Raw genomic sequence first — 24982 nt, forward strand, 5'->3', positions numbered from 1 at the left:
GAGAACTAATCGTTTACAATGACTGCTGCTCATCACTAGTAAGTCAAAAACTTGTTCTATACTTTCGTAGTCATGCTGTATTTTATTTTATCACAATTATTTAAGAACACTTCTGAGAGATTTTTGTGTGTAGATTCATTTCAGGTTCATCAGTTTCTACCTCTCTCCATTGATCTCTTCCTCTGGTAACAAAGTGCATGTTCACAAAGGATAGATAAAACAATAAAAGCTATAAACTATTAAGACAACATGTTTGATACAAATTGGATTTTAAAAATATGCCTTGGTTTATTTGAATTCTTGGGTTAATTATAGAATACAGCATGTCAAAATTGTTATTGAATTTGTGTTTTTTTAAGATTAAAAATCACTGCCTTTTATCTTTTGAGATAAATATCCTGCTGGTAATCAAACACTGTAAATAAGACTTGTGATTTTTAGAGATCGTTATGCTAATTATCCCATAAATCTGAATTGTATGCCAAACTGTTTAAGCCATTTAAGATCATACTGGGGGTTTTTTGCATGTTGCAAATTAGACAGTTCATGGTTATTTCTTAGATATGTTGATCATAAAGGGTATCTAACAGATTTTCCAGTACTTAGCTGTACCACTTGCTTCTTTCTCTTTTCTTCTTGTCTATGATGTATGATTAATCATAGATTACTTCATTTTGTTTCATTTCATTTACAACATTTATGAGCTTCACTTTGTCGGTATGAAATGCTTGTCCCCTTCTTTCCTTTCCAAAGTGGCATAATTAGTGTTAGCATCTTTTTTAACAGGCTACATAAAGTTTAGTGGCTGGATTAAATCAAGTCATTAACATAATGTGCTATACAATTTGCCCCTATCTCTTTTCGTTTCCAGTACATCAAAGTGCCACAGAGTGCCAGTGTAATTGGGCCTTGCTAGCTTGTCAGGTTCAGTCAGGCTGATGGCTGCTGCTTTTACTAAAAAGCTTCCAGGCATGATAATTAATAGAGAAAAGAAGTCTGAGAAATGTAAAAGTTTGGACAGTTCTCTATGAATATTTCATACATTTGAATAATCAGAAGTTAACATTATCAATTTGATGTATAATACATTGATTAAAAGCCTTGTTTCAGATCCTCAAAATAGACATCAAAACTGGGAATTTGCATTTTCTTTGGCATGGTCTTTATATTTAAAAAAAAAAAAAATTAAAAAAAGTCTTTTCTCTTCCATCCCCTCCTCCCTTTAACCCCCATGTCTACGCTGTATCCTTACAGGAGATTATACAGCATTCAGTTATCACAATAAAATTTACTGCTGTCAGCTTCCAAGTTGTCTTAAAATGTGCCATAAGGTAATTACTGGCAAAACCAATTTATTCAGTGCTGGTTCTGTTATTTTCTATAGGTCTCTCTTTTTTGTTGCAGCTACTGTGAGTGCATTCTGTTGCTCTAATAGCAGTTTTTTGATAACTGTCATTTACCTCTACCTGTAAGTTAAGATCTCAAGTTCTAATTAGTTTTGACATGAAAATCCCTCTTAAACACCATTAAAGAACAATACCAATTGCTCATGGTTCTCCTGGTGAATGAAGCCTGTTTGTGCAAATGTGAGAAGATGTAAAGTATAAAACCTATGTATAGCAAAGCAATAGATACATTTTATTATGCTTTTTTTGTACAACTGCTTGACTAGTGCATTTCCTCCTATGTAATATCTCTGTTCATTGGAAAAAAGAAAATTATTTGGACATTGTATTACAGTTTTAAATTTTGGCTGACTTGATTTCTCTTTACACTAATTTTCTGCAGGACTTGAGTGCCTTTAGTGTGCTTCAGGGATATTTTTGAGTGTTCAATGTTTTCCTCAAACTGGCTTGTTTTGTGAATATCCAATCAGAATTTAGAGAAATAAAATTTTCGGGTTTTAGTATTACCTTGTGTTACTGAGTTGGCTTGATTCTACTGTGCCAGAAATACTAATCCTTTGTATCCTCCTAGTCCTATCTAGAACTAGTTGCTTTGTGCTTTTCTTCTGTAAGAAACTGGGGAAGTAAAACTGCTGCACCAGCATATTTAATAAAACAAGAAATAAAATTCATGAAACAGAACCATCTTATCAGAATAAGATACAAATAACTTATTAAAACTTTATAGTCAGTACTTTCAAGGAGTAGTAGTGGATCTAAGATTAAAAAGGACCATTTGCCATTCTCCATCATTGAGGTGATTGTTTGTGTCATGGTCACTATAGTCCAGGAACTAAAGTGAAAAAGAGAAAGTTTAAAGAATCCAGGCAATACCTAAGTTGTCTTTTGCCACTGATAAAGTTTGAGATGACAGAAGTTTGAGTAGGCACTGTGCAGAAATGATGGATTTACAACTTGTCAAATGTACTTTGAAGTTGTAATTGGAAGCATGTACTGAAAGTCATTCTTCATGATGGAAGAAATGGAATAAGAGGGTGAAGTAATACCAAAAAACCCAAACAACCACTTTTAAAATGATTGAAAACTACAGAATCTTAAGTCACTAGGTGACCCATTATTTTTTAGGTAACAAATAATACTAATTAGTTAGAATATGAAATTAAGTAGAAAGTCAGATTTAAGGCTGAATGCATAAGCCCACAGGAAAAGCATCAGCAAGAGTAATTTTTAACCCCACTGGTAATTTTTTTGTGGTTATGAATAAGAATGATCCTCAGTTGCTTGCTGGAGATACTGTTTATCAGAGCCTGTGGACATGGAAGTAGGTTGTGGTGACTTTACAAATAGAAAGGAATATTTTTCTGACTGGAAGTTTAAAAATCAAAGGATAGCATTTGGAACTAAATTTTAATTTTGATTATTTGTGTTGTCTATATCACCAAGCATAATTTTTTCACACTGAGTATTATGAGAATCAAATTCTATTAATTTTTTAATGTCTCCATGGTCTCCACACAATACTGTAATGGTGAGGGGGGGATACATTATCAAAAATTAAATAATAAAACTGTAAATAAAAATAACAGTTATATTAAAAATGTGCAATTTGATATATTTCTTCCACTACAACTGCACTCAAAAGATGAGGAATTTGGACTCTGCACTGGATAAAATGGCAGCAACCAGAGTTGTATTCATTGTCACAAATAGATTTTTTTTTAGTTCAGTGTATTCTTAATTCTAGACCGAGCTGAGGGGATTGCATCAAACCTGATTATGGTGCTGACCTTGGGCCATTGTGTTCTCCTCCTGGCACGTGGCAGAACAGTGGTGCAGGGGAACATGACATGTGCCTTTCCCTCTTTCACAGCAGATTCACCTCCAGAAGAGCTGTTCAACAAGGACACATCTCTTTGCCCCAGGTCTTAGGGAGAGTCCAAAGTGGATGCACTGTAGGAAGTCCCATCCACTTGGAGAAGGAACAGGGAGCATTTCCACATCCCTCTTTCTGTTCTCACATCTACACCATTGTGGGGAAAAGGTAAAAATAGAAGATGTTGTTCCTAACATGAAAAGTCACTGCATACAGGACTAGAATAATTTTTTGTGATATGTATTTTTATGTGGATATGATTCTATGTTGCCTGTTAATCATAATTGCTTAATGAGTAATGTTTGTGTCTCTGAACACTTGAGTTACATTGACATTCCTGTGATAGCATTCCTTTGTGGCTCTGTTCTGACATTGTTAATAAGATGATCACAAGAATGTAGCACTTGATAGAGGAAGAGGATGACTTGTCATTCAATAAATATATTTGTCAATCAATTAATATTGATAGTGATTGAAGTATTGATAGTAAATGGATGAATAATTGTGATTATTGGAGAATAGCTTGTAGTTTATCTTATGTGCTCTCCACCTGAAATAGAAGAAAACAAGTGGAAATAAATTTATAAAATGTTAAGGAGTAAAGTGTATGTAAAGTGTATTTTTGAGCATTTTTCAATATAGGATTCAAGTTGGTCTTACAATTTAGAAGTTCCCTTTGAGTTTTTCAAGGGCCACATAGTAGTTTAAACTGTGCATGTAAAAAATAGGAATGTTGTTCCTATAAGCAAGGTTTTTTCAGCTCTGCTGTTCTGTGCAGAAGGGACTTATTTCTGTGGGATGCTATTGTGTACCATTTGAGTCATCTGGAATTTTATTTTTCACATCAAAGTCATAGCCTTTTAGTGTGACCAAAAAGGAAATGAAAATATGGAACATACAGCTTCTTGAAGGTGGCAGTCAAGACTGACTGTGGAATTAATAAAAGAGTTTCTTAATCTCAGAGAGATGAGAAAAGTTGAGACGTAAATTTTGTACGAAACATCCAATGCATTTAGTACTTAACCCAAATCCTGAAGCTTGTTGGAGTTCAGTGATTCTTCCAAATCTCTGGGTAGCACCAGTTACAGAGTTGGTATTAAAAGGTAGAGAAAGAATTCTGACATAGACTAAGTATCTTGCCCATGTTTTGTTTTCCTCACCTGAAATGAAAGCACTGAACCAGTTTCTCAGATTCTTTGAAAGAATTTAATAGTCTTTATTTTAATATGTGCCCATTCTCTCTCTTAGAGGAAATTTTGTGTTATATCTTGTTTTAAATTCTAAAGCTAAAGAATAATTTTATTCCCATTAAAATAGAATGATTTGTGGGCAGTAATTGACAAGCTCTTCATTGTTCAGTTGAATAGTACCTAATAAATGAGACCAAGGCTTAAAAAAAAAAAAATTAGGAAAAGATTTAAATAACATTTCAGTCTGCATCATAGAAAAATAAATAGTTGTTTAAAAATTAATTCCTATCATATGTTGTTGCTATACGTGTTTTAAGCCTAGCCACATAGTATGAGTGAGTTTGTATTAGTGGTGAAATATGACATGCTAGCTATGCTGTTCTTCAGCAGTTCTATATTTTTTATTTGTAAATACCTTTGTTAATCAGCCTGTATTCTCCTTTTTATATGCTGTATTCATGTTTAACATTAATAAAACTCAAAATAGTCTTGACTGTTAAGATCCAAATTAATTTATTATTTTTCTTGCAATTTTCTAATAATATGACTCAGTTATTTGCTTCATGATAAGTTAGAAAGCAGAATACCTGGATTTACCCCATTAGCCTTGAAAAAGTGTAATATTCTTTGCCTACTGTATGCAATTACAAGTGTTAAATATGTCAAACAAATTTTAAAATATGTAAAAGGAATACTTTATAATACAGGATATTGTATTTGGACTTGATTCATAAGCTACTGTCTGTGTACAAACTAGTCTGACATAGCTGCTAAATACTTTGGGGCGAACAAAACCACTCAGCATATCCCTTTAAATACAGATGCTAATACATCTGTTCAGTGCAAGAAGAAAAGAGTTGTTTCTGAAGTAAAATTAGACAATAGAGCCAATTTCATTTTTTATGCATGTGAATGTAGAGTGCTTGAGGTTATTAGTTGAAACTGAGTAACCTTTCCAGGCTTTCATCTCTTTCTTTTCAAATTTGAATATGAAAAGCATATTCAAGTCAGAGACCATCACTTTAATGACATTTGGCAGTCATTTGATTTATTAGATTTTAGAAAAAAAAAATTCCTTTAAATATTTCATCATTCTATGCTAATCCCAGTAATATTGCCAGCTGAAGCCATGTACCTGTATTAGTGGAGACAGAATGGTGTGGAATTTTTTCTGTCATCCTAGTAAAATTTCCATGAATCTACTGAATAATAAAACAACCTTATTGAAATATTCAGATTTGGGTTTTTAGTTAAAGTGTCTTAGGATACATAATAAAAGGAAATGTCTTTTGAAAAGAGGGGGTAAAATTACTTCATCAAATATTGAAAGGACTTGACAGCAATGGAAATTGTTCTATATGATGGATATTTTTACAATAGGATACACCTCCTTTTCAGTTTGATTAATTATGTAATTTACTTGGAAAAATGTAAGCTATCTCCATAATAAATTAGAATATTGACTTGCAGTTCAAACACTGAATCTCGAAAGCTAATCTTTTGAATATGATTTAGTACTTCAAGTGATTTAAGTTTACAATCAAAAATTGTCAAAATATTTCCACGTAGGGGAAATATTTTTAATAAAGTTATGAACTTGAAAAGAAATGAAAGAAGTAAAAAAAAATATTTTTGACATTTCTGTACTCCAACGTATTCTGTTTGCTCTTTGAAGAATGTCATCTTTCAATGCTCCAATTTGGAACCCATGGTGGCTTTTCTTTCTTCAAATTGCAGTTACCTAAGGAAATACTTGTGACTCTTTCTGTTGAGTCTGACATTCACACTTAAATACATAAAGCTGATTACAGTTTATCTGTACACAATACTACTGACCTTGCCAAACACAATGAAACACTTTTATAAGGAAGAAAAAAATGTGAGTTTGGTTAAAGATAACAAGAAAAGGCTCTGGTGAAGAACAATTGGGGTATTACTTTTATTATCTTATTGCTAATTTTAACTTTTAAAGGTATGTTTGATTTAAGTAGGCAAGTTCAGTGTATGAATTTGAATTCCGTGTAGATACAGTGTTACTTTACATGCCTAGATATTTTGTGACTTGATGGATTTTTATTCAGCTGTTCGTGGTATAGTCTGCAAGAGGCACCAACAATTCTCTTTCATTTGGAAAACTTTGGTACCTGATATCACTGAAACTATTTCAAACAGTTACAGGATCACTTTGCTGTGTAGCTAAAAATAATGGCAACTAAAATTAGTGGTTCAGATAGCGTTTGTACATAAAGATAACTTTAACCTAATCTTCCCTAAGACTATGACTATTGCAAAAATATTTTAAACACTGAATTTATATCAATAGCTGTTGCAACAATATTCTTAACTGCAAATCCTGGGGCTTTACATTCTCATTGTGTCTATGTCAAAATCAATCAATCAGTGTTAATTGTGCAAAGCAGCCCATGACTTACAGGGATGTAGGTTTGTATTGTGTTAACACTTCAAGAAACACAAAATAATTTGTATTATGTTAGTGTTCAGTTTTTAAATAGGAAGTTGAAAAGATCTGGATTAAAATTACATCACTTGGTCATACTGAGTTACGAATTACTTCAGATGAAACAATCCAGCAGCTGTGTGTGGAATGCAGATGAAATTATTTCCTTGCAGACGACACCCCACTGTCACTTCCCAAACCAACAGGTGGTCAGAGGAGTCACTGTAAGTGTAGCACTGGTGAGTGGGATGTACTCCTGAGCAGGTGTGTGTCTTCCCTTAAGTTCTGTCTTATGAAAATGCCTGTAATAAAGCCTATTTCCTGCACATTATATTTGCATTTATCTGTGTACTGTTCATCTTTTTTCCAAATATTTTGGGAAATATTAGTGGTGGTTTTTAAGAAATGAGGTAAGGATGCAGTTGTTAACTATAAAATGGAATACTGAAGTAGCCTTGTGGAAGAAATGGTAACGTAACAGTAAATTTAAATATGCTGGGAGCACATACATTTTAAAATTAGGCTATACATAAATATATGTATTCTTTTTAAAAGAGCATCGTGAACTAATTTTTCTATTGGTGCATGATGATACAGCAAAAGAAAAACATCTTATCAACCATATACAACTAAAATATGGTTGGAAAGAGAAAATTTGTGATTGGACTTGATCACCACTTGCGAATACTCAGTGTTCCTCTAATCAGAACTTTTTAAAATGGGAAATTATTCATCCATATTTAATACTAATACATTGCTATTTACTTCATGATACTTAATCCTGCATGTTGCACGTGCTAGTCTCTAATAAATGAACATTTAAAGGTAGTTTATGTCAATATACAATTATATATTATAGCATACGTAGAATTATTCTAGTAATTGATAATTCTCTTGTTAAATATTTTCCCTGCTATTTCATGGTATTTCAATTATTGGCTAACTTTTTTTTCTGTTAAAGTCTGTTTCATTTAAGATTTAGTCTAAGTGCTTCAAGTTGTCTTGGACTTTTATCTGAGAGTATCCTGGAGCAGGTGAATCAGTTTGCTATTTGTGACAAACCAATCCACAGACCTTCAATTTAAACATTCTTTTAAAAATAATTTTGTAAAAGCAGCTTTGCAAAAGTGGTGTCATAGTCAGATCTTTAAAATTGGTACCATCTACAAACCTGATTTTAGAATGTGACTTGCCAAAGAATTCACTCGTTTAGATCCTCTTAATACTTATAAACTATTGGATTATCCTGTAGTTGAAGACTCAAATCCCTCCTAGATAATGATCATCAACTGTTGCTGTAGTGGGACTGCCCATTTGAGAGGGACAGTAGAGGACAGGGCACAATTGTTAATTTTTATGAGTCTGAGGATGGTGATCTTTGTAAGTCTTTAGAGAAGAAAAACAAAACCACAAAAACTAATAGTGCTGCAACGTCTTTCATTTGCTGAGGCTGCTCCCATTCCAACAAATGGGATTTGTGGCGTCATATGCTAAATAAGACATTACATAAATAATAACTTTTTATGAGCTGAACAATATTCATCTTGCTAGCTTCTGTAAACACTTCTAAAAGTTCTAGGTAGGCAGACATAACTGAAATAATTGTATTAAAACCTCATTGAAATAATAACATAATCCAATAAAAGCTTTTTAACACTTTTGATTTCTCTTGCATCTTGAATTCTCATTGCTTTGATTATAATACAATATAATACAATATTCTGATTTCTAGGTATGGTGCAAGCACAGTATTAGTTTTCTACGTATTTACTCTGCAAAGTTAAACTAGCAAAATACAGCAAAGTTATGATGAATAGAGAATAAAATTTCAGACTTCTAAGACAATTATGAAACTTCAATACATTTCAAGCTGTGATATTTGAAAATAATGTCATGCTATTGTATTGTAGAGACTGTGATTCATAAGGCTTTCCAATCTACTAGTGCTATATTGTATTATTTCTGTTAGTCATAACCTGGCTTCATAACTTTGATTTTTCTATTTGTTGCTTAAGTATCAATTGTAGAACTGTTTAAACTTCCAAATATCCTAACAAATCAGTATGAAAAGGTGTTTTTTGGTCTTAATTGCTTCAGGATTGTATTCTGCGGCATAGTACCGATATGGTTGTTATTTGCAGAGCTTTGCTTAGGTGATTGGTCATCTAATTTCTACTCAAGATTAGCTTTACGTACAGGGGAGAAAAAACTTAATGAGTCTGCTTTTTGATAAAGCCAGTTGAGAAGCCAGTAAGATAATAGTAATGAAATCTGCATGTGTGTTTACTATAGCTTTGCTGCATCTCTTATTCATGTCTAATTAGATTTGAGTATGCTGAATATTTGAGGTTAATTGAATATTGTCTTTAATAAAAATGAGATTTGCATGGGTAGAAAGAAATTTACTTGGAGCCTAGAAGAAACCTAATAGTCTTTTAGATTTCTGCATGGAGAAAATCAGGGTAAGTCCATAAGTAATCTAAAAAATCACTAATTCTTATAATAAAAAAGCATTTTATATTATCTGTAACTGGAAAAGCTTGACTGTTTTAAAATCATCTTAACTGATACAGAAGGCTCTGTGAGATTCACTGCTTAAAAAACATTGGAATGTTTTCCATACCTTTTGTGTGTCCTTTGCTGTCGTCGCCTGACACGTGAGATATCAGAAGATAAACAAAATCTTGTTGAAAAACAATATAGTGGAGCTCCATTGATCTGGACATACATGATCCCATGAATTTCCATTTTCACTGGTGGTTCAAGCATGTAACGTGGCATAAATTGGGATTTTTCTACTGTGACTTTTTCACTAGGAATGGTTAGAAGATCATTTTCTTTCTTCCAAGGTCTTGGAACAGCAACTTGACTGGGGAAGTTTATACACTGTAGGATTGCAATGCATACCCCTTGATTTCCCATGACAGTGCTTTATCTACTGCTGACCATACTGACTGAGGAGCTGTGTGTTTGTTAGCAGTGGAAAGAGTTATTAGAATATCCAAGAAAGCTTCCAAACACTACAGTCCCATAAACTCAAAGAAAAGTGCAGCTTCCCAAATTGTGCTCACACCATGACTCTGTCTTTATATTTAGTGAAAAGAAAAGATTCTGATTTTTTGGTGGGATTTATTTTGGTACATACAACGTTGTGTTGATGTTGGGTGGAGTTACTGATCACAGAAAGCAATTAACTGATATTTAAACTTTTCAATTCAATTTGAAATTGTGTGCCAGAAGTTTTCCAGTCATGTCACCATATATTCTTTAAAGTAGTGGCAGTTTCACAGTCAGAAAACCATAAGGAAACATGTTAGTCCAAGCAGACAAAGCCCAGTCTCCCACACATATAAATGCATCTATTGGTGTTTGACTGTTAGTTTCCGTAAAATAAACATTTTTCTTATCAGGGCCACGATTAATTAAATGATGAAGCTCTGGTTAGTTCATAAATGCTGTTAATAAAAAAACATTCTTATTTTATTAAATAACAAGACTCAAATGTGAAAATGCTGGGATGGCAAGAAAATTACTAGAAAGCAAGGCTGATAGAAGGTTGAAGTGTGTTCTTATCACTGTATACAGTAGTTCTAGAGAACAGGCAATAGAAGTAGAAGAAAGCTTTATGAAATGCTGCAAAGAATTTATTTGAAATTTAATTGGAAAGCTTTCTTTTCTCGAAAACTTTTCTCTCATAAGTGAATAGGTGGCTCTTTGAACAACTTGAAATGCAAGTAGACCAAAAGAACACGAGGTGGGGGAAAGATGATGGAGTGTATTTTTTATTAGAAATAAACTTCTGAGGATCCCTGTTCTGAAAGGTGGATTCCTCAGTATAACTCAAATGTTAAGGCTTTGCATCAGAAGACGTTATATTTCTGTGTGTTTATTCCTTTTCTCCATTAAACGTCCACACTATGAATCTCTTCACTGTGATGAAACTTTGCTTCATCACAGAGCTGTTTTTTAGAATGTGAACTATGAAAAAAATACGCTATAACAGAACAGCTGTGTTAGTGTTTTGAATTGCAAAGATTTCTGACAAGCTTCCAGGGTCATTGTAATCTTCACCTTTTAGTACTTCTTTAGGATAACTTTAAAATTATAATCTTAGATGCAAACTGTCACAAGTTAATTTTGAATTAGTTTTGCAATTAATTGGATAGAAACACGAGATGTTCCATGCCTTGAAGCAATGTTGTGATTCTAAGTTCAGGCAGTACTATGGGGTGATATGAAAGCATGTTATTCACCAGGATCTAAAAATATATTTTTGCAATAGTTAATAATTTTCCCCAGACTTGAATGGAGTTCTTGTGCTGAATGTTTTACTAACCAGTCTGAATTTTTCCATTGAGTGAAATGAATTTGAACTCTTTGGATTTGTAAATAATTTTCATTTTAAATTGTTTTAGATACAGAATTAGTAAATTGAGGAAATTCCATTTGGGATGCTTATGGGAAAGGGAAGAATCTGTTGATGTGGCATTTCCTTTGAAGTTCTCTGGCTGTCCATGTGTCTCCCTGCTGCCTCCCCATCACTTCCTGTGGTGGCCCCAGGAGCACTTGGCCATGAGAGCAGCACATGTGGAAAGTCATCCACATGTCCAAAAGAATAGCAGATGACAATAACAGCTTCTTTTAACCTAGGAAAGTAAGAAATTGTGAGGTGGAAACTAAGGATTCAAAGGTAAAACACCAATGCTTTGCTTTCTGTTAGTAGAGAAATGGTGGCAAATTGCAGATTCCTTTGACTGAATGACTCAGCAACTGCACTGGCTGTTTTCTGATAGTAACCCACTCCTAGGAGCAGTTCTGCTGGCCAAGTAAGAGCTGAGGAGCAGCTTTGGAGAAAACTGGAAAAGCAATAGCTCTGAAAGGTGTGCTTCCTAGGACTTCAGTAGAGGTGTCCTTCAGTAAATCCCTCTGCAAGGAGTTTAGGCCTTCTTATCTCTGCTCATGCTGCTGCATTCCAATACTCAGCTCCTTGGTAGAATTGGTACTTTCTTTTTATACAAATAAGTTTATTTTTGACAGTGAAATACATTAAAGATTTCTGTCAGTGCACAGGAAAAGGAAACTTTATTGTGATGTGGAGAGTGAAAAAGATCTCTTGTGAGTACAGTGAGAAGTAACTAGAAGAGAGTGAATATTAGAAATGCTGGAACGTAATGACAGACAAATTTCTAACTCCACCTCCTCCCCTCAAAAACAAATGAAAACAAATGAAGAGCTATGTTTGATTCTTAGAGGGTTATATTAATTTTAGTTTTGTCCTATCAAAACCTTTTCAGTTACATTCCTTTCTTTACAAAAAAAATTAAAATTAATTCAAAACTATTTCAATTTTTATAGTCTTTCACAATAGTGTATTGATACTTGCAGATTGATGCCATGTACGAGAAATCTGCTACTTTCTTAATGTAAGATGCCCCAAAACTTCTTGAAGAATTTCTTAAAACCATGTTTCTCAATCTTTTAATATGTTTTCCAAACCAAGGCTAACTTTCACTGTAGGTCATATTAATAGTCCAAAAATTAAAAGCTGATCCTTGTGTTTGTATTTTAAATTAAAACAGTGAGAGGCTTTCAGAGCACTCGCACACACTCCCCAGGCTGTGGATTTTCTCCAGTCCATTGGTCTAGAGGTTTCTCTTATTGAAATATTGTGGCAGGAAAGGGGGATTAAATTACTGAGGCTGTCAAAAAGGACAAGCACTCTGCCATACATTATCATTATCACTAGCTTCCTCAGTGGAAGAAAATGCAGTAAATCACTTCAAATACAAAGCAATAAAGACCACTGGCTTTTAAAATCATGACTGCTATTGCCATTAACAGCAAGTGACAGCTGTGTGGCATGCTTAGATGCTGCTTGTATCTTTTTTGACAGTGTGCACATAGACCTGCCAGTGACACACCATTAGATCACATGACCTCTCAAATTTGATTGTAACATTACTGCTTTTCCTTAGAAAAAAGAAAGAAATGTTTATTTTTCCTTTGTTCTTTTCCTCATGTTCTTTCTTCTAAAAGGTGAAAAACAATTGATACTGATATTAATTCTGATTTGTGTTGCAGTGATAAATGTGGCTAAGGCAGATGATTGTGCAGAAAAAGAGTATCTCAAGTCTGTTCTTCTAAAGCCAGATCTAAACACTGACAGGTACATGTTAGTGCTGAAAAGCTCCATTATAGATCTTTGTAAATAATGATTGTGGTTTGCCTTGTTGTTTGTCTCTGTTGAGGAGGTATCCTTGAAAAGTTAATACCTACCTAAGTAACTAAGTAGAAAAAAATTCGTTTCCACTAGGAATGATACCTGCATTCTGATCTTATTTCTTCCCTGAGTAGGTTCATGTGGTGTGGAAGATTGCAGCCTCACTTAATGTTGGTTTAGTGCTGTGGTTTGGGTTTTGGTTTGGGAGTTTGTTTGTTTGCTTCTTTTACTTTTAACAATTTTATTTTGCAAAAGAGAGATTCTGTCCTCAGTATTCTATCACTAATGAATTTGAAAAGTGCATTTCTACCCCATGTAGTGTAGTACATTCGTTGCTTTCTGAATTCAGAGTACTAAAAGGAGTCTAAGAGCTGCAGAAAGTGTTCCTTGGCCCTAGAATTTCCAAAAACATATATATATTAGTCTTGTCCAATTCCATTGTAATAAAAAATTTTTTCTTATTCGAATTTTTTGACTGCAATAGCATGTGTGCATTACTTTGAGAGAATGAATGACATCGCTTGATCCTGTTTTCTCTTAAAGGTCAATCTTCATTAGAATGGAATAATTATTAAATTAAAGATTGATTTAATTCGCAGGAGAGTAGAATACCTGCTGATTGTATTTGAAGTGCTGGAGTTACTTGTAAATCTTTAAAATATGTGTTTATCCACAAATCACTGATTCACTCTGCAGTGAGAAAGAGAGTGATCTCTCTTCATTTCATTTCCGTTTTGTATCTGAGATTCATGTTTTGGCCAGAAAACAGGTTTTACTGGAATGGAGCAGGGAACACCATGAAATGATTACTTTTTGGGATGGAAATATTATACCAAAACATTCTTAGGTTTGGAGATTTAAAAAAAAAATAAAATCATTTAATAAGCAAGGAGAAGACTGAGTTTACCATGTAGATTAGGAAACTGAGTAACATTCTACTGAAACACGTTCTGCTAAGATTAGAGAATACTGAGAATAAAATACTCTTTTTTTCTTTTTTTTTTTTTTTGTGGTTCGTGAGGGATAATTCAGCAAGTAGCTAGTCTGTGTGCTGCAATTTCTCCTATAAATACTTAGGTATCTGTATTAACTATTTTACAAACCTGAGGTAAAAAGAAGGTAAAATAACAGCAGTAAGGTTTTTCACTGACCAGACACATTCACCTTCTACCTGTGCCATCGTGGTCCTGTCCTCTGTGTTACCAGGTAAGTTGTTTTCTGCAGTTATTGGTGTGTCTGGCTTGGCCTGTGGTGAAATTTCAATTCTGTCATGACTAAACAGGAAGGCAGGATTTTCATCAGTAGTCCAGTTCCCCACTTTATCCTAGCAAGGACCACCAAGAAACAAAATTTATGAAAAGATTCTGCCCATACACCAAAAGTTTCCAACTCTATGTATTTTAAACCTGGCCTAGTTGTATCAACATGTGTTTTCTATCACAAGCTTTACAAACTAGTATCAGAGCTTTTTCAGCTGAAACAGGAACTCAACTAAACTAATGCTTTAAAGCTCAGGAAACCAAATTATCAAGGATATAAATATCATTGAAAATTGCCTGCAGATGGTTGTGCCTGACACTTTATTAGTGTTTGTGCTATGCCAGATTATAGAGCATAGACAGTGTATTATGTATATTAAGTAGTGCATTAATTTATTTTTTTTCCTGTCACAAAGAATGTTGTTAGAAACAATACTCATAATGATTGGATCTGTATTGGAACATAAATAAATAGATTCTTCACATGCTGATTTTGTCTTCCAAAAGCAGAGTCACTTTAATGAATCTCTCTTGAAAAAGATAAATATTCTCAAGTGTTAAAAGATACATTAATATAATACACAAAATTACTGCTGTGGCAGAATTACTGCTAAGCCAAAGTTGCAACTATAGCCTAGTTCTATAGTTGAAACAGAGCCAATTTGATCCTAAAAACAGTGCATTTCACAGCTTTATACTCTTTTAGTTTATACTTGCAAGTAAATAAATGTAGATTGACATGGCATTTATACAGGAAAGTATATTTATTTTATAGAATCCTAAAATCATTTAGGTTGGAGAACTTTAGAGTCACCAAGTCCAACTGATACCCCAGCACTGCCAGTTCCACCACTAACCCACGTCCCCAAGTGCCTCCAAGGCACTTGAAATACCTCCAGGGTTGGTGACTCTGCCAGTTCCCTGAGCAGCCCATTCCAGAGCTTGACAACTCTTGCAGTAAATAATTTTTTTTAATATCCAGTCTAAAATTTGTTTGGAGTGGAGTTTACTGTTCATTTCAAGATAAGATTTCAAAACAAAGTTGATTTTTCTCTTCTTTCAGTTATTGATATGGAATAATTTTAAGTGTTTATTAGAAATACTGACTTTGGTTCCATATTTGAACAAATAGTGGCAGAAAATGCAAGAATATTCAGTGTAAAAAATCAAGAAAATATGCTGTTAAATGGAGTTATGTAAAATATATGAGCATAGTTCTTTTGACAAGCATCTTTATGCTTTCAGACAGTCATTGTCTCTGTCATTTTTAGGGAGATTTTTTCAGAACCCTTGCTTTTTCCTATGGCTGTAATATGTGGCACGGGAAGCCTTTTTCTGTATAATAGAGATTCAAGTTCTTTATCTATTTTAGGAAGCTATACTTGCTAATATTTGCAAAAACTTTGTGGGAAAAAAAAAGACACAAAATTATTATTTCACCATCTGAACCCCATCATTACGTGTTCAAGTCTTTAAATCAGTTAAAAGGACACATTTCTGGCAGTCCATTCAACTTTCTGTAACTGTGTCAAGTTATTTTTTATTCTTCCACTGTTGTCTTTCAGCATTTTAAGAGTGTGGAAATTTTGGTCATGTAGAGGAAGTTACCTGATTCCTTATGCCAGACTGTACTTGAAATACTTGCAGACCTGGAGGTAAAGTGTGTGCTCTTCTGACAAGTGTCAAGAGAGACATATGTGAGGAGTGGAGGAATCCGTGCGTCTAACAGTCACCCTGCTGTGATAACAAGAGTGAACAGGTTTATGCAAGAGGTTTCCAGGCTGATCCTGACAGGTGCATCATTTCTTGGTGGGGAATGATTGTTATTCCAAGAAACAGACTATATGAAGTCATTGTTCTCCCAAGAAAATCTATGCATCCATGTTACAGGGGAGTAGAGCAGGTGTACAGTTGTTAGCTTCACATTAATATGCAACATTAACACACAAAGTTTTCTCCTTCCTGCTCAAAAATGGCTGATCTGTGGAATAAAAAAAAATTAGAATCAGATTTGGCTGCATAAGAACTTTTGTCCAGTCACTCTAAATTACCTGCTGGTGAGAATGCCTTTAAGTGTTATCCTAACAACCATAATAAATAATTGTCCAGGCTTTTCTTCTTCACTGTAAAACACATTTTAAGTTTAAGGCACTTATTATTTTTTCACTTTTCTTTTGCCAGACAAGTTTCATTTGGTTCTCTAGTCTTTCTTGCAGTGGCTAGCAAATATCTTCCCACATGGTGCTTTTACCAGGATGTCAAAATTTCTTCTTATTCTGTCAGGAAGTTTTGGATTCTTGCAAGAAGTGAGTAACTGGTGTTACAGAAATGAAATGTGGAAATGAGTTAGAGAGAAAGTCTAGGATCCCAGAGAGAAGTATGGGAGAGGAACACTCTCCATAGCTTTATCCATGTAAGAAATCCTTGTATAAATTTGATATACCAATTCCCATCAAAGTTTCTTTCAGAACTGAGGCAGTGTTAAGGTGAGGTGGGACACTGGCTGCTGAAGCAGGGTCAGGGGTCTGTTCATGTCCCATAGGTTCTCAGGCAGTTTGAACTGTGTCTTTTTAAGCAGTTCTACCTGAAAATAGAACTCTTGCAATTTTTGGTAAATGAAGAAAACAAAGCATACCAAATATCATATTTAAATATTCTCTCAAAGCATTTGTGATATTTTTTAAAAGTACAAAACTCAAAGTGAAGTACAAAACTCAAAGTGATTGTGGTACCATTCTTGGAGTCTAGTTGGAGTATTCCCGTGGGATCCAGATGGATCCTCCTTCCTGCTTAGCAGCAAAGATTCGATCCAATATTATCATCTTTTAAGCATATTGGAACTATATGGTGTTAGAGGGGCTGTTACTTTCATCTGTTTTGTTGAAGCTTGACCTATTCATGTAAAATACCTTTGTTTGATCTGAACCACAGGGTGGGTCTGTATGAATGACACTCCCCTTTGGCTATAAGATGCTGTCTCAAATTTTACTAGGCCTGCTTTTAATTTACATTTTAGTGAAAATTTTGGTAATAGTGATAAAAGTTAATTCAGCATGAATCTCTTCTTCTGTCACTGTCTGAACTGCTACGCTGGTTTCCCCAAGAGATTAACGTTGACACTGAATCATCATAACAAAACAGATCTGTTCCCAAAACCCAACAGTTTTATCAAATTATTCTTACAATTTTTAACTTGTTTTTATTCAATTTAATATTTATCTTGCAGATCTAAGTATTTCTTTTTTTGATTGGGTTTGGGCTGTTTTGCTGCTGCTTAGCTTTGTGCCAAAATCTCAAGTTAAATGAATTATATTCAGTCAAGCCACCTGCTGTTGGAAATAGCTGTGATAGTTTTCCTTTTTTTGCCTCCAGAAAATTTATTAATATTTTCTTATTTTCAGTAGGTGACTGGGTTTAGTGACAAATATTTACATATATATTTTCTATGATAAATATTTTTAGTAAGAGACAAACACAAAAATAAACTACTATAAAAACATATTGTAGTAGTTGTGTTTGAAGTCTTTTTAGGAATATTTGATTGTATTTTGTCTGACATATCCTCTCCCTTAGACGTGGATTTTACACAACTTGATTGTTACCCATTTGAAATTATGCTTATTGTAACATTTTTAGGCTGTAAAGCTCACAAACACTCACAGTTTGAGCAACATTGCCAAGATATACCAAATGTTAGCTCTGAATTCCTGTCATTTTCTCAGTCTCGGTGTTTTTGGCCCCAACACAAGCCACTAACTCAAGTCAGCTCCAACCCAATACTGAAATTATGTGTTTAGAAGGAAAGCCATACTTGGATGCAATGGGTGTAATTTAAGTTCACGAAACAAAAGCGTATATTTTATATAGTTTCTTGTATGGCCATGTGAACAAGAATTGTACCACAGAGTGGTGGGGAGGGGAAAGAAAAATGGCACATTTCTATACGGCTGCGAATCTCTGGTTAAACCTCTCTGTCCTTCTAGTACAGCTAAATAATGCTAAAGAAAAGGGGAAGATTTAAAAAAGGGGGTCTTAGACAATTCTTGTCATGGAAAATGTTGAATTTACTTGATAAAGAGTTCTTATTTGTGTTCCACCTGTAAAATAGAATGTGGATTTGCCTTTTTTTCTGGTTCTAGAGTTGATTTTCAACCCTTTTTGAAGGTAAAATATATTTTTTTCTGTTGGTTTTTTTAATTTTTATTTTTTGTTTGGTTTTTTTGGTTTATCCTAAAATTTATGTGGTCATTGATCCCCCGAAGATGAACAGGATCTTGATATCAGGTTTGCTCTGGTCAGTTTGAAAGAGATGTTCCAGAAGCAAAGAAATATCATTGAACAAGACATTGATGGTAAGTTTTACAGATCAGTTTATTGTAAATTTCTGTTGCTTAAAAATAATTTGTTGAATTTCTACTTTTCTCTGCAAGGATTACTATGAAAGTAATTGTTTGACATTTTGTCAATAAGAAATTCTTTAATATTAATTAATGGCTTCCACATTTTTTGCAAAAGTCTACAAAAACTGTGTGCTGCTGTTAGTCCTTAAAATATGTTTAAAAACCAAAGCCGAAGAGCATTCCCAGCTCATAGTACTTCATTCATAAAACCTGAGAACTTTCCAGACATGTCCACATGCTATAATTCGCTATTTTGTACATCATGCTTCATTGTAATAGGACTACAAATATATATTTTTATTAAAATTTATGTCAGTGATTCTGTATTGTTAAAGTCTATATCTTATTTAGAGCTGTAACTCCCAGAGTACCTCCAGCTTGTGTCCTCCATATGAAACCTGTTTCCCAGACAGTGTGAAATATTGGTGGGTTTGGTAAGATGTCAGTTTAGTGTGAACACCCTTCTGAAAGGGACTGTGACCAAACCTTCACTGTGACTCATTAAAGCAAGGTGAGGTGAGCAGGAGGTGTGGAATCTTCCATTTCCTGGGCCGTAGGATCATTGTTATGACACTGGTAAGAAGACTCGAGAAGGCTACTTGGTCCTTTCATAGACAGTGGAGGAAAATATTGTCCTTGCTTAGGGTTTCTTGTTCCTCGTGGTTGCAGGGACGTGGTTACCAGTGTGCGTTTTTCTCCCACCTCTTTGTCCACCTCTTTCCCCACTGTGGTAAAGCTCAGTGAAGAGAGTAAATCTGTTACAAACAGTCCCTGTCCTCTGCCAGTCCAGGAACCAGCCTGATGACTGGATGCAGAGCACACAAGGTACCCTTTGCAATAGCCAGAATTCCAGTCAGCCCTAGTGGAATGCCAGGCTAATGTCACTTTTACTTTTACTTTTACACTTCTACTGCTGTGTCTAATTCCTGTACCTTCAGCAATGGGGAGCTGAGTAGTGAGGGAAAGAAACAGGCTTTCTTATCCATTCCCATTATCATGCATGATTTGCATCCATGCTGTAGCTAAAATACTAAAAATATGCATCAAAGTTCCAGGAACACGATAAGGAAAATGCAAAGAATCGAATTTCCATACCCTGGAAAAATAGTATACAGATTTGATGCACTTCTTACTGTGGCTGAACCTCTTAAGCTTTTCTCCACCAGTACTTTTTCTCCAAGTACAAAAGCACATCTCCTCCTCCTCTATTTTGTAGTCTCTTACTGGAAGATTGTTTTTGTTCTGTACTTTATGGCCATAATTCCCATTGTCATAATTCTTATTTAATAAGATTGATTAGTGATATAAATACAATTTTTTACCCTTGAAAGTCACCTTTCACAAAACTCTTAAAAGTCCTTATCATCATCTGAGAGAATTATTATTACAGGAAAGACTGGTTTTTGTTACTAGTTATTGTTCTGTTAAAAGCCAATCATTAGTATGTGATGACAACTACTTCAATATTATAAGGAACATTTCTTCCCCTGATCATTTGAACTAGTTTTTACTTTGTGTGAATTATATCCATGAAAGTAATAATAATAGCTAGAAATACTTTTATTCTTTTTCCTATCCACACTTTTTCCCTTCTCTGCAGGTGCCAGGGAAGATTCTATTGCATCCAGGACATATAACATTGCATATTTTCTGAAAATTTAGAACTTTCAGAGAACTGAAATGAATTTTACATTAACATATGTCAGATCATGACAAAAGAACATGTCCGTATATTTTCTTGGACCAAGTCATTGTAAAAGGATCTGTTTGTAAGATCTGGATGCAAACTTCATTTAAATGTAATGGCACAATAAATAGAATTCCTAAGTAATATTGTACACATCCTCTGAGGTGGATATTGGTTTGAGGGAAAAAGAATTTCCCTAGGCACAGGGAAACTCGTAGGACACTACCACATGAAGATATGGTCATTCTAAGGTACAAAAACACCCTTCATTCTTTTTGAGACTCCAAGCACAGTCTTTTTCATATCTTGTTCCTTTCATTGCTGATTGTGTGAAAGTGGCCTCCATGAAATTTGAAACAATCAAGTGAATGACTTAGCAAGAGGATGGGTGAAAAACACTACAGTCAACATATCTACCAGTGTGCCTCAGAGATAGTATGGCAATATGAAAACCGAGAAAATAGAATTAATGTTCTGATATCAGTAATTACAGTTATCCTGTTCTTATAAGTAAAAACAATACTGTCCCCTAAAGTCTGCTCCTGAAGTTGACAGTTCACTGAGCGATTTGTTCAAGGTTATACAAAATGGTTTGGATCTCTAAGATTAGCATCCAATCTGTCCTATAATAGCTCTTTCAACAGAGTAAATAATGGAAGGTTTATCCCATGTTTTCTCTTCTCTAAACCTCTTCTGAGCTGTCCCAGCAGCCGAGAAGTTGTAACATGCAGTATCATTGCGTGTCCCAGAGTACTTAACCCAGTTTATATACTAAATACATAACCTTGCCATTTGTCAGCTGTATAATTTGCTTTGAAAAAATATGCTGTCAAGATTATTTGTTTTTATTCAAATTCCTTCTAGAGTCATGTTAGGCAGCCTCACTGCTTTTTATGCAGGACTGGGAAAAAGCCTCATTTTTGACTTAGCAGCATGTTTTAATCACAGCAGCAGAGATTCTGGCCCTCTGGGCTTACTTAGATATTGTAAAAGAGTGCAGTTTCAAATCATGTCAGCTAATTTCTGTAAAATAGAAATTTAAAATACTACTTTAAAACCCACAGACACAAAGATGAAGGTAGTCAAATAGTTTAGTCTAGAGGAATTATCTTCTTTTTTATACCTCACTATTTTGCAACACATAGAAGCTTGCAATTTATATAATTTTGCATTGCACCAGCTGGAAAAAACAATTACTGTTTAAATACTAGTAAGTGTCCAGGCTGATTTGAACCTGTCCTACACAGTGTAGAAAATGCATTAATAGGTATGTTTTTGCTTAAAACTATTTACAAATATGTATATATGTTTTCAATAGAGTTTGAATTTACATATTGCCACATCTCATATTTACATATTGAGAAAAATTATTAATTTATATAGGCAATTATTATACCAATAGTTTTCTTTATTTCAAAGGTAATTCGAGCACTAACACTTTCATTGATGTACATTCTAGTTCTTAGAGTGCTCAGTTTGCAGTAGGCTAAATACCTGAACTGGAAGATCCCTTTATTATTTTTTTATTTCTCCTCTGCGTGTGCCGGGTGCCTTTTAATCTGTCCAAACACTCCGGAAAATTACCGGAACAAAAGCAAACCCTTAAATGAAATTGCTAATGCTCTTTTGTGATGCTCCCTTTCTAGTTTTTGACTCACGAGATGATGGTGCAGTAATTGGGGAGCTCAAAGTAGCCGTGGAGGCCCCTCCACGCGCCGCGTTCGGTCTGTGAGGAGCACGAAGACGACTCCGAGGCATGAAAGGGAAGTTTGCCTACAGAAGTTCCTTCTCCCAGTGTAAATACATGCTTGATAGCGCATCAAAGATGAGATCTTTGTAATTCTTACAGTATATTTAATGTATAATTCATATGGAAGGGACGCTTGATTTGTAGTTGTAAAGTTTTGTATACTTTTCAGTCTGTTTGTTTTTATATTTCCCCCCTAAGGCTAAGAATCTCTCCACAATGGACAGCGTCTTGTAAATAATTAATACCTACATGATTGAATGATGTGCTTTATTTGCATTTTCAAGATTTTTTCCTGCATAAAACAGTAATAAAAATGCAAGTCAAAATTTTAATTTTTAATAAAAAAACCATAAGCCTTAGAAAACTGATTAAAAATACTTTTATGTTATCCCTAATCACCCCGCTAAATGGAATGCCTGTGATTAGCCTCATTAAGAATTTTATACTGTGAAGATTTTATTAAAAGCAATATATGAAAATTACTTGGATTAATGTGTTAATCTGCCTCTTTAAAATGCTAATATCCATTTTATGCACATTAAATCTCAGTATGTGTTTTCTTTGATGCATGCAGTTCCTATCAATTAAATATAAAAAATTAGGCTAGTTGCAGGACTTATTAAATTACTGCAACCTTTTTTAAATAACTTTTACCCTTCTACTAACATTATAATCAGCTGTTTATGGTTACCATAATTTGAAGTAGGGGGAGGGCAGGCACAATCATTTTCTGTACAGTAAAAGATTTACTTTCAGCCAACATCTGTCAAGGCACAAAAAGAAGCCAAAGTGTGAGATTTTGCTTCACCTACATTGGGCTGTAGGGACGGGCAACTGTGTTTTCATTTGGGTTTTGTCACTTTTAGAACTTACATCAAACATATACAATAAATCGTTGTATCTGAATAACCAGTGTCTAGCATGGAAAGTTAATTTTACAGCTTTTAACCAATCTCAGTGAAGGATTTAATTGATATTTTTAATGGAGCTGTGAATCAATGCTGCAAAAAGGATTGTCTCTCGAGAACGAGGATATAATACATTTCATTTTTTAATTTACTTTTTTATTTGTCATTTTCTTCAAAGGATTTTATAGACTGTGGATTTCCACTGTTTGCAAACAGGCTATGTTTCTTCATAAGCATATGTAAAGTATTCAGAGAGATAAGTAATTTATTAAAATCTACCTAATTTGCCGTGATATATTAAATCTCTGCTTCAGTGATCACAGACCATTTCATTTAGAGAATTAGGCATTCCCTCTTTGTGTGATTAAAGCTCTGGAAAATGAGTTCTTTGCTCCTATTTGTGAACATTCAAAGCCTGCTAATGGCAAGAAGATGGAATAGATTATGAGACAATTCATTACAGTTCAACAGAAAAAAAACCCCTGCTATAATGCAGAAATGCAAGTATGAATATCTGCATATAGTTTGAACCATCTGTGCTCTAATGGCTTCAGTAATGGCTCTTCGTCTTCAGTAGGCTTTGAAATGACATCCATACAATATTAATTTGTTGATGTACATTATGAGGCCAATGGAATGAATATATTCTGACCACAGAAATCTCTGAATTCCAACATGATCCGCTGGTTGACTCCATTTTAGGACCTACCATCTTCAGTAGTACTTCTCATCCAGGCTTTGCCAATCCTCACAGCATTTCATTCCTCTGGAACTTTTAGGAGACCACAGACAGCTGCATTCCTAAACTCCATTCTTCAGTTAATGGCCATATGTTTGTTGTCATTTGGGCTGGCGCTTAGTTCATCGTTTTGGCCACTATTTCTAGCTTTTTTTGGCTCTGTGCATCTATATTGTCAATAAGACTGTTATTATACATTACAATAATTTGAAACAGCCAGATTCAACACTGAGATTAACTGAGTGGCTTTTGAGAAATTTAGTTGTGGTATTCTATCAGGAGGTTCTTATTATTCTTCTAATACTTTGCAAACCAAACTAAATATCCTGCACATAAACAAAGAAGCAAATTGTATTGAGTTTTCGTGTGTTACTGTTTACTGACTTGCAGGAGAACTATGTTAACTGGTGCTTGTTTTCTTCTGAAATAAACCATGTGGTAAAATTAGAAAATCAGTGATGTTCATCTCACTTAAACATTTACAGTAACACCCTTAGCACTTAATCTTCGCCATCTGAAGCTGAAAACTTAGAAACCAAGCATTCATATATTCATTAAACACAGACCTCTTCATATATTCAGTCAGTTACTGCAACATATTCCAGTTGACATTTGGTTACATTGTGTTAACTGTTCTCAGTGACTCCAACATTAACATGTATAATTTGCCTCAGGTTCCTAGACATATTTCTTTGTAAGGCTCACTGTTACTCAGTTTTGGATTTTAAAAAATAATCTTGATTTCTATTCATGTTTATTGTTAAAGCAGATATAATATTCAGCAAGGATTTTCCCAACAGATGGATTGTATTATCTTATGCAACATAAACATGCGATCATACCAGAAAGTTTTGTTCTTACATTAAGTAGTCTGTATTTCCAATGTGCTCTTAAGTCTTAAGTCTAAATGGTTCACTGTGCAGGGAAAGTGGAAAATGTAACCTAGTACTGTTTTGGCTAGATTTTACCAATGAATAGCTTGAAGAAATCTCACATATAGGTACTCTTTAGACTAAGGTACAAAGGAACCATATTAATGTTGGGTACTACTGTGCTTTAAAATGTTACTCAGTTAATATTAATTTTCGTGGA

The 24982-nt window shown here is 34.2% G+C and overlaps 1 protein-coding gene across 1 annotated transcript in view; it reads left to right on the plus strand.

The window, feature by feature from the left end:
- RPGRIP1L (RPGRIP1 like) overlaps window positions 1-22253 on the plus strand; it is a 48955-nt gene extending 26702 nt beyond the window's left edge. The window contains 5 exon segments of the mRNA XM_027684904.1: window positions 6987-7166; window positions 13009-13128; window positions 18660-18758; window positions 22140-22198; window positions 22200-22253. Of these exon segments, the coding sequence (XP_027540705.1) occupies window positions 6987-7166; window positions 13009-13128; window positions 18660-18758; window positions 22140-22198; window positions 22200-22253 (512 nt within the window).
- The last annotated feature ends 2729 nt before the right edge of the window (window positions 22254-24982 follow it).

Source organism: Neopelma chrysocephalum, unplaced genomic scaffold, assembly GCF_003984885.1.
Source record: "Neopelma chrysocephalum unplaced genomic scaffold, ASM398488v2 Primary Assembly neopelma1_68, whole genome shotgun sequence".
NCBI lineage: Eukaryota > Metazoa > Chordata > Aves > Passeriformes > Pipridae > Neopelma > Neopelma chrysocephalum.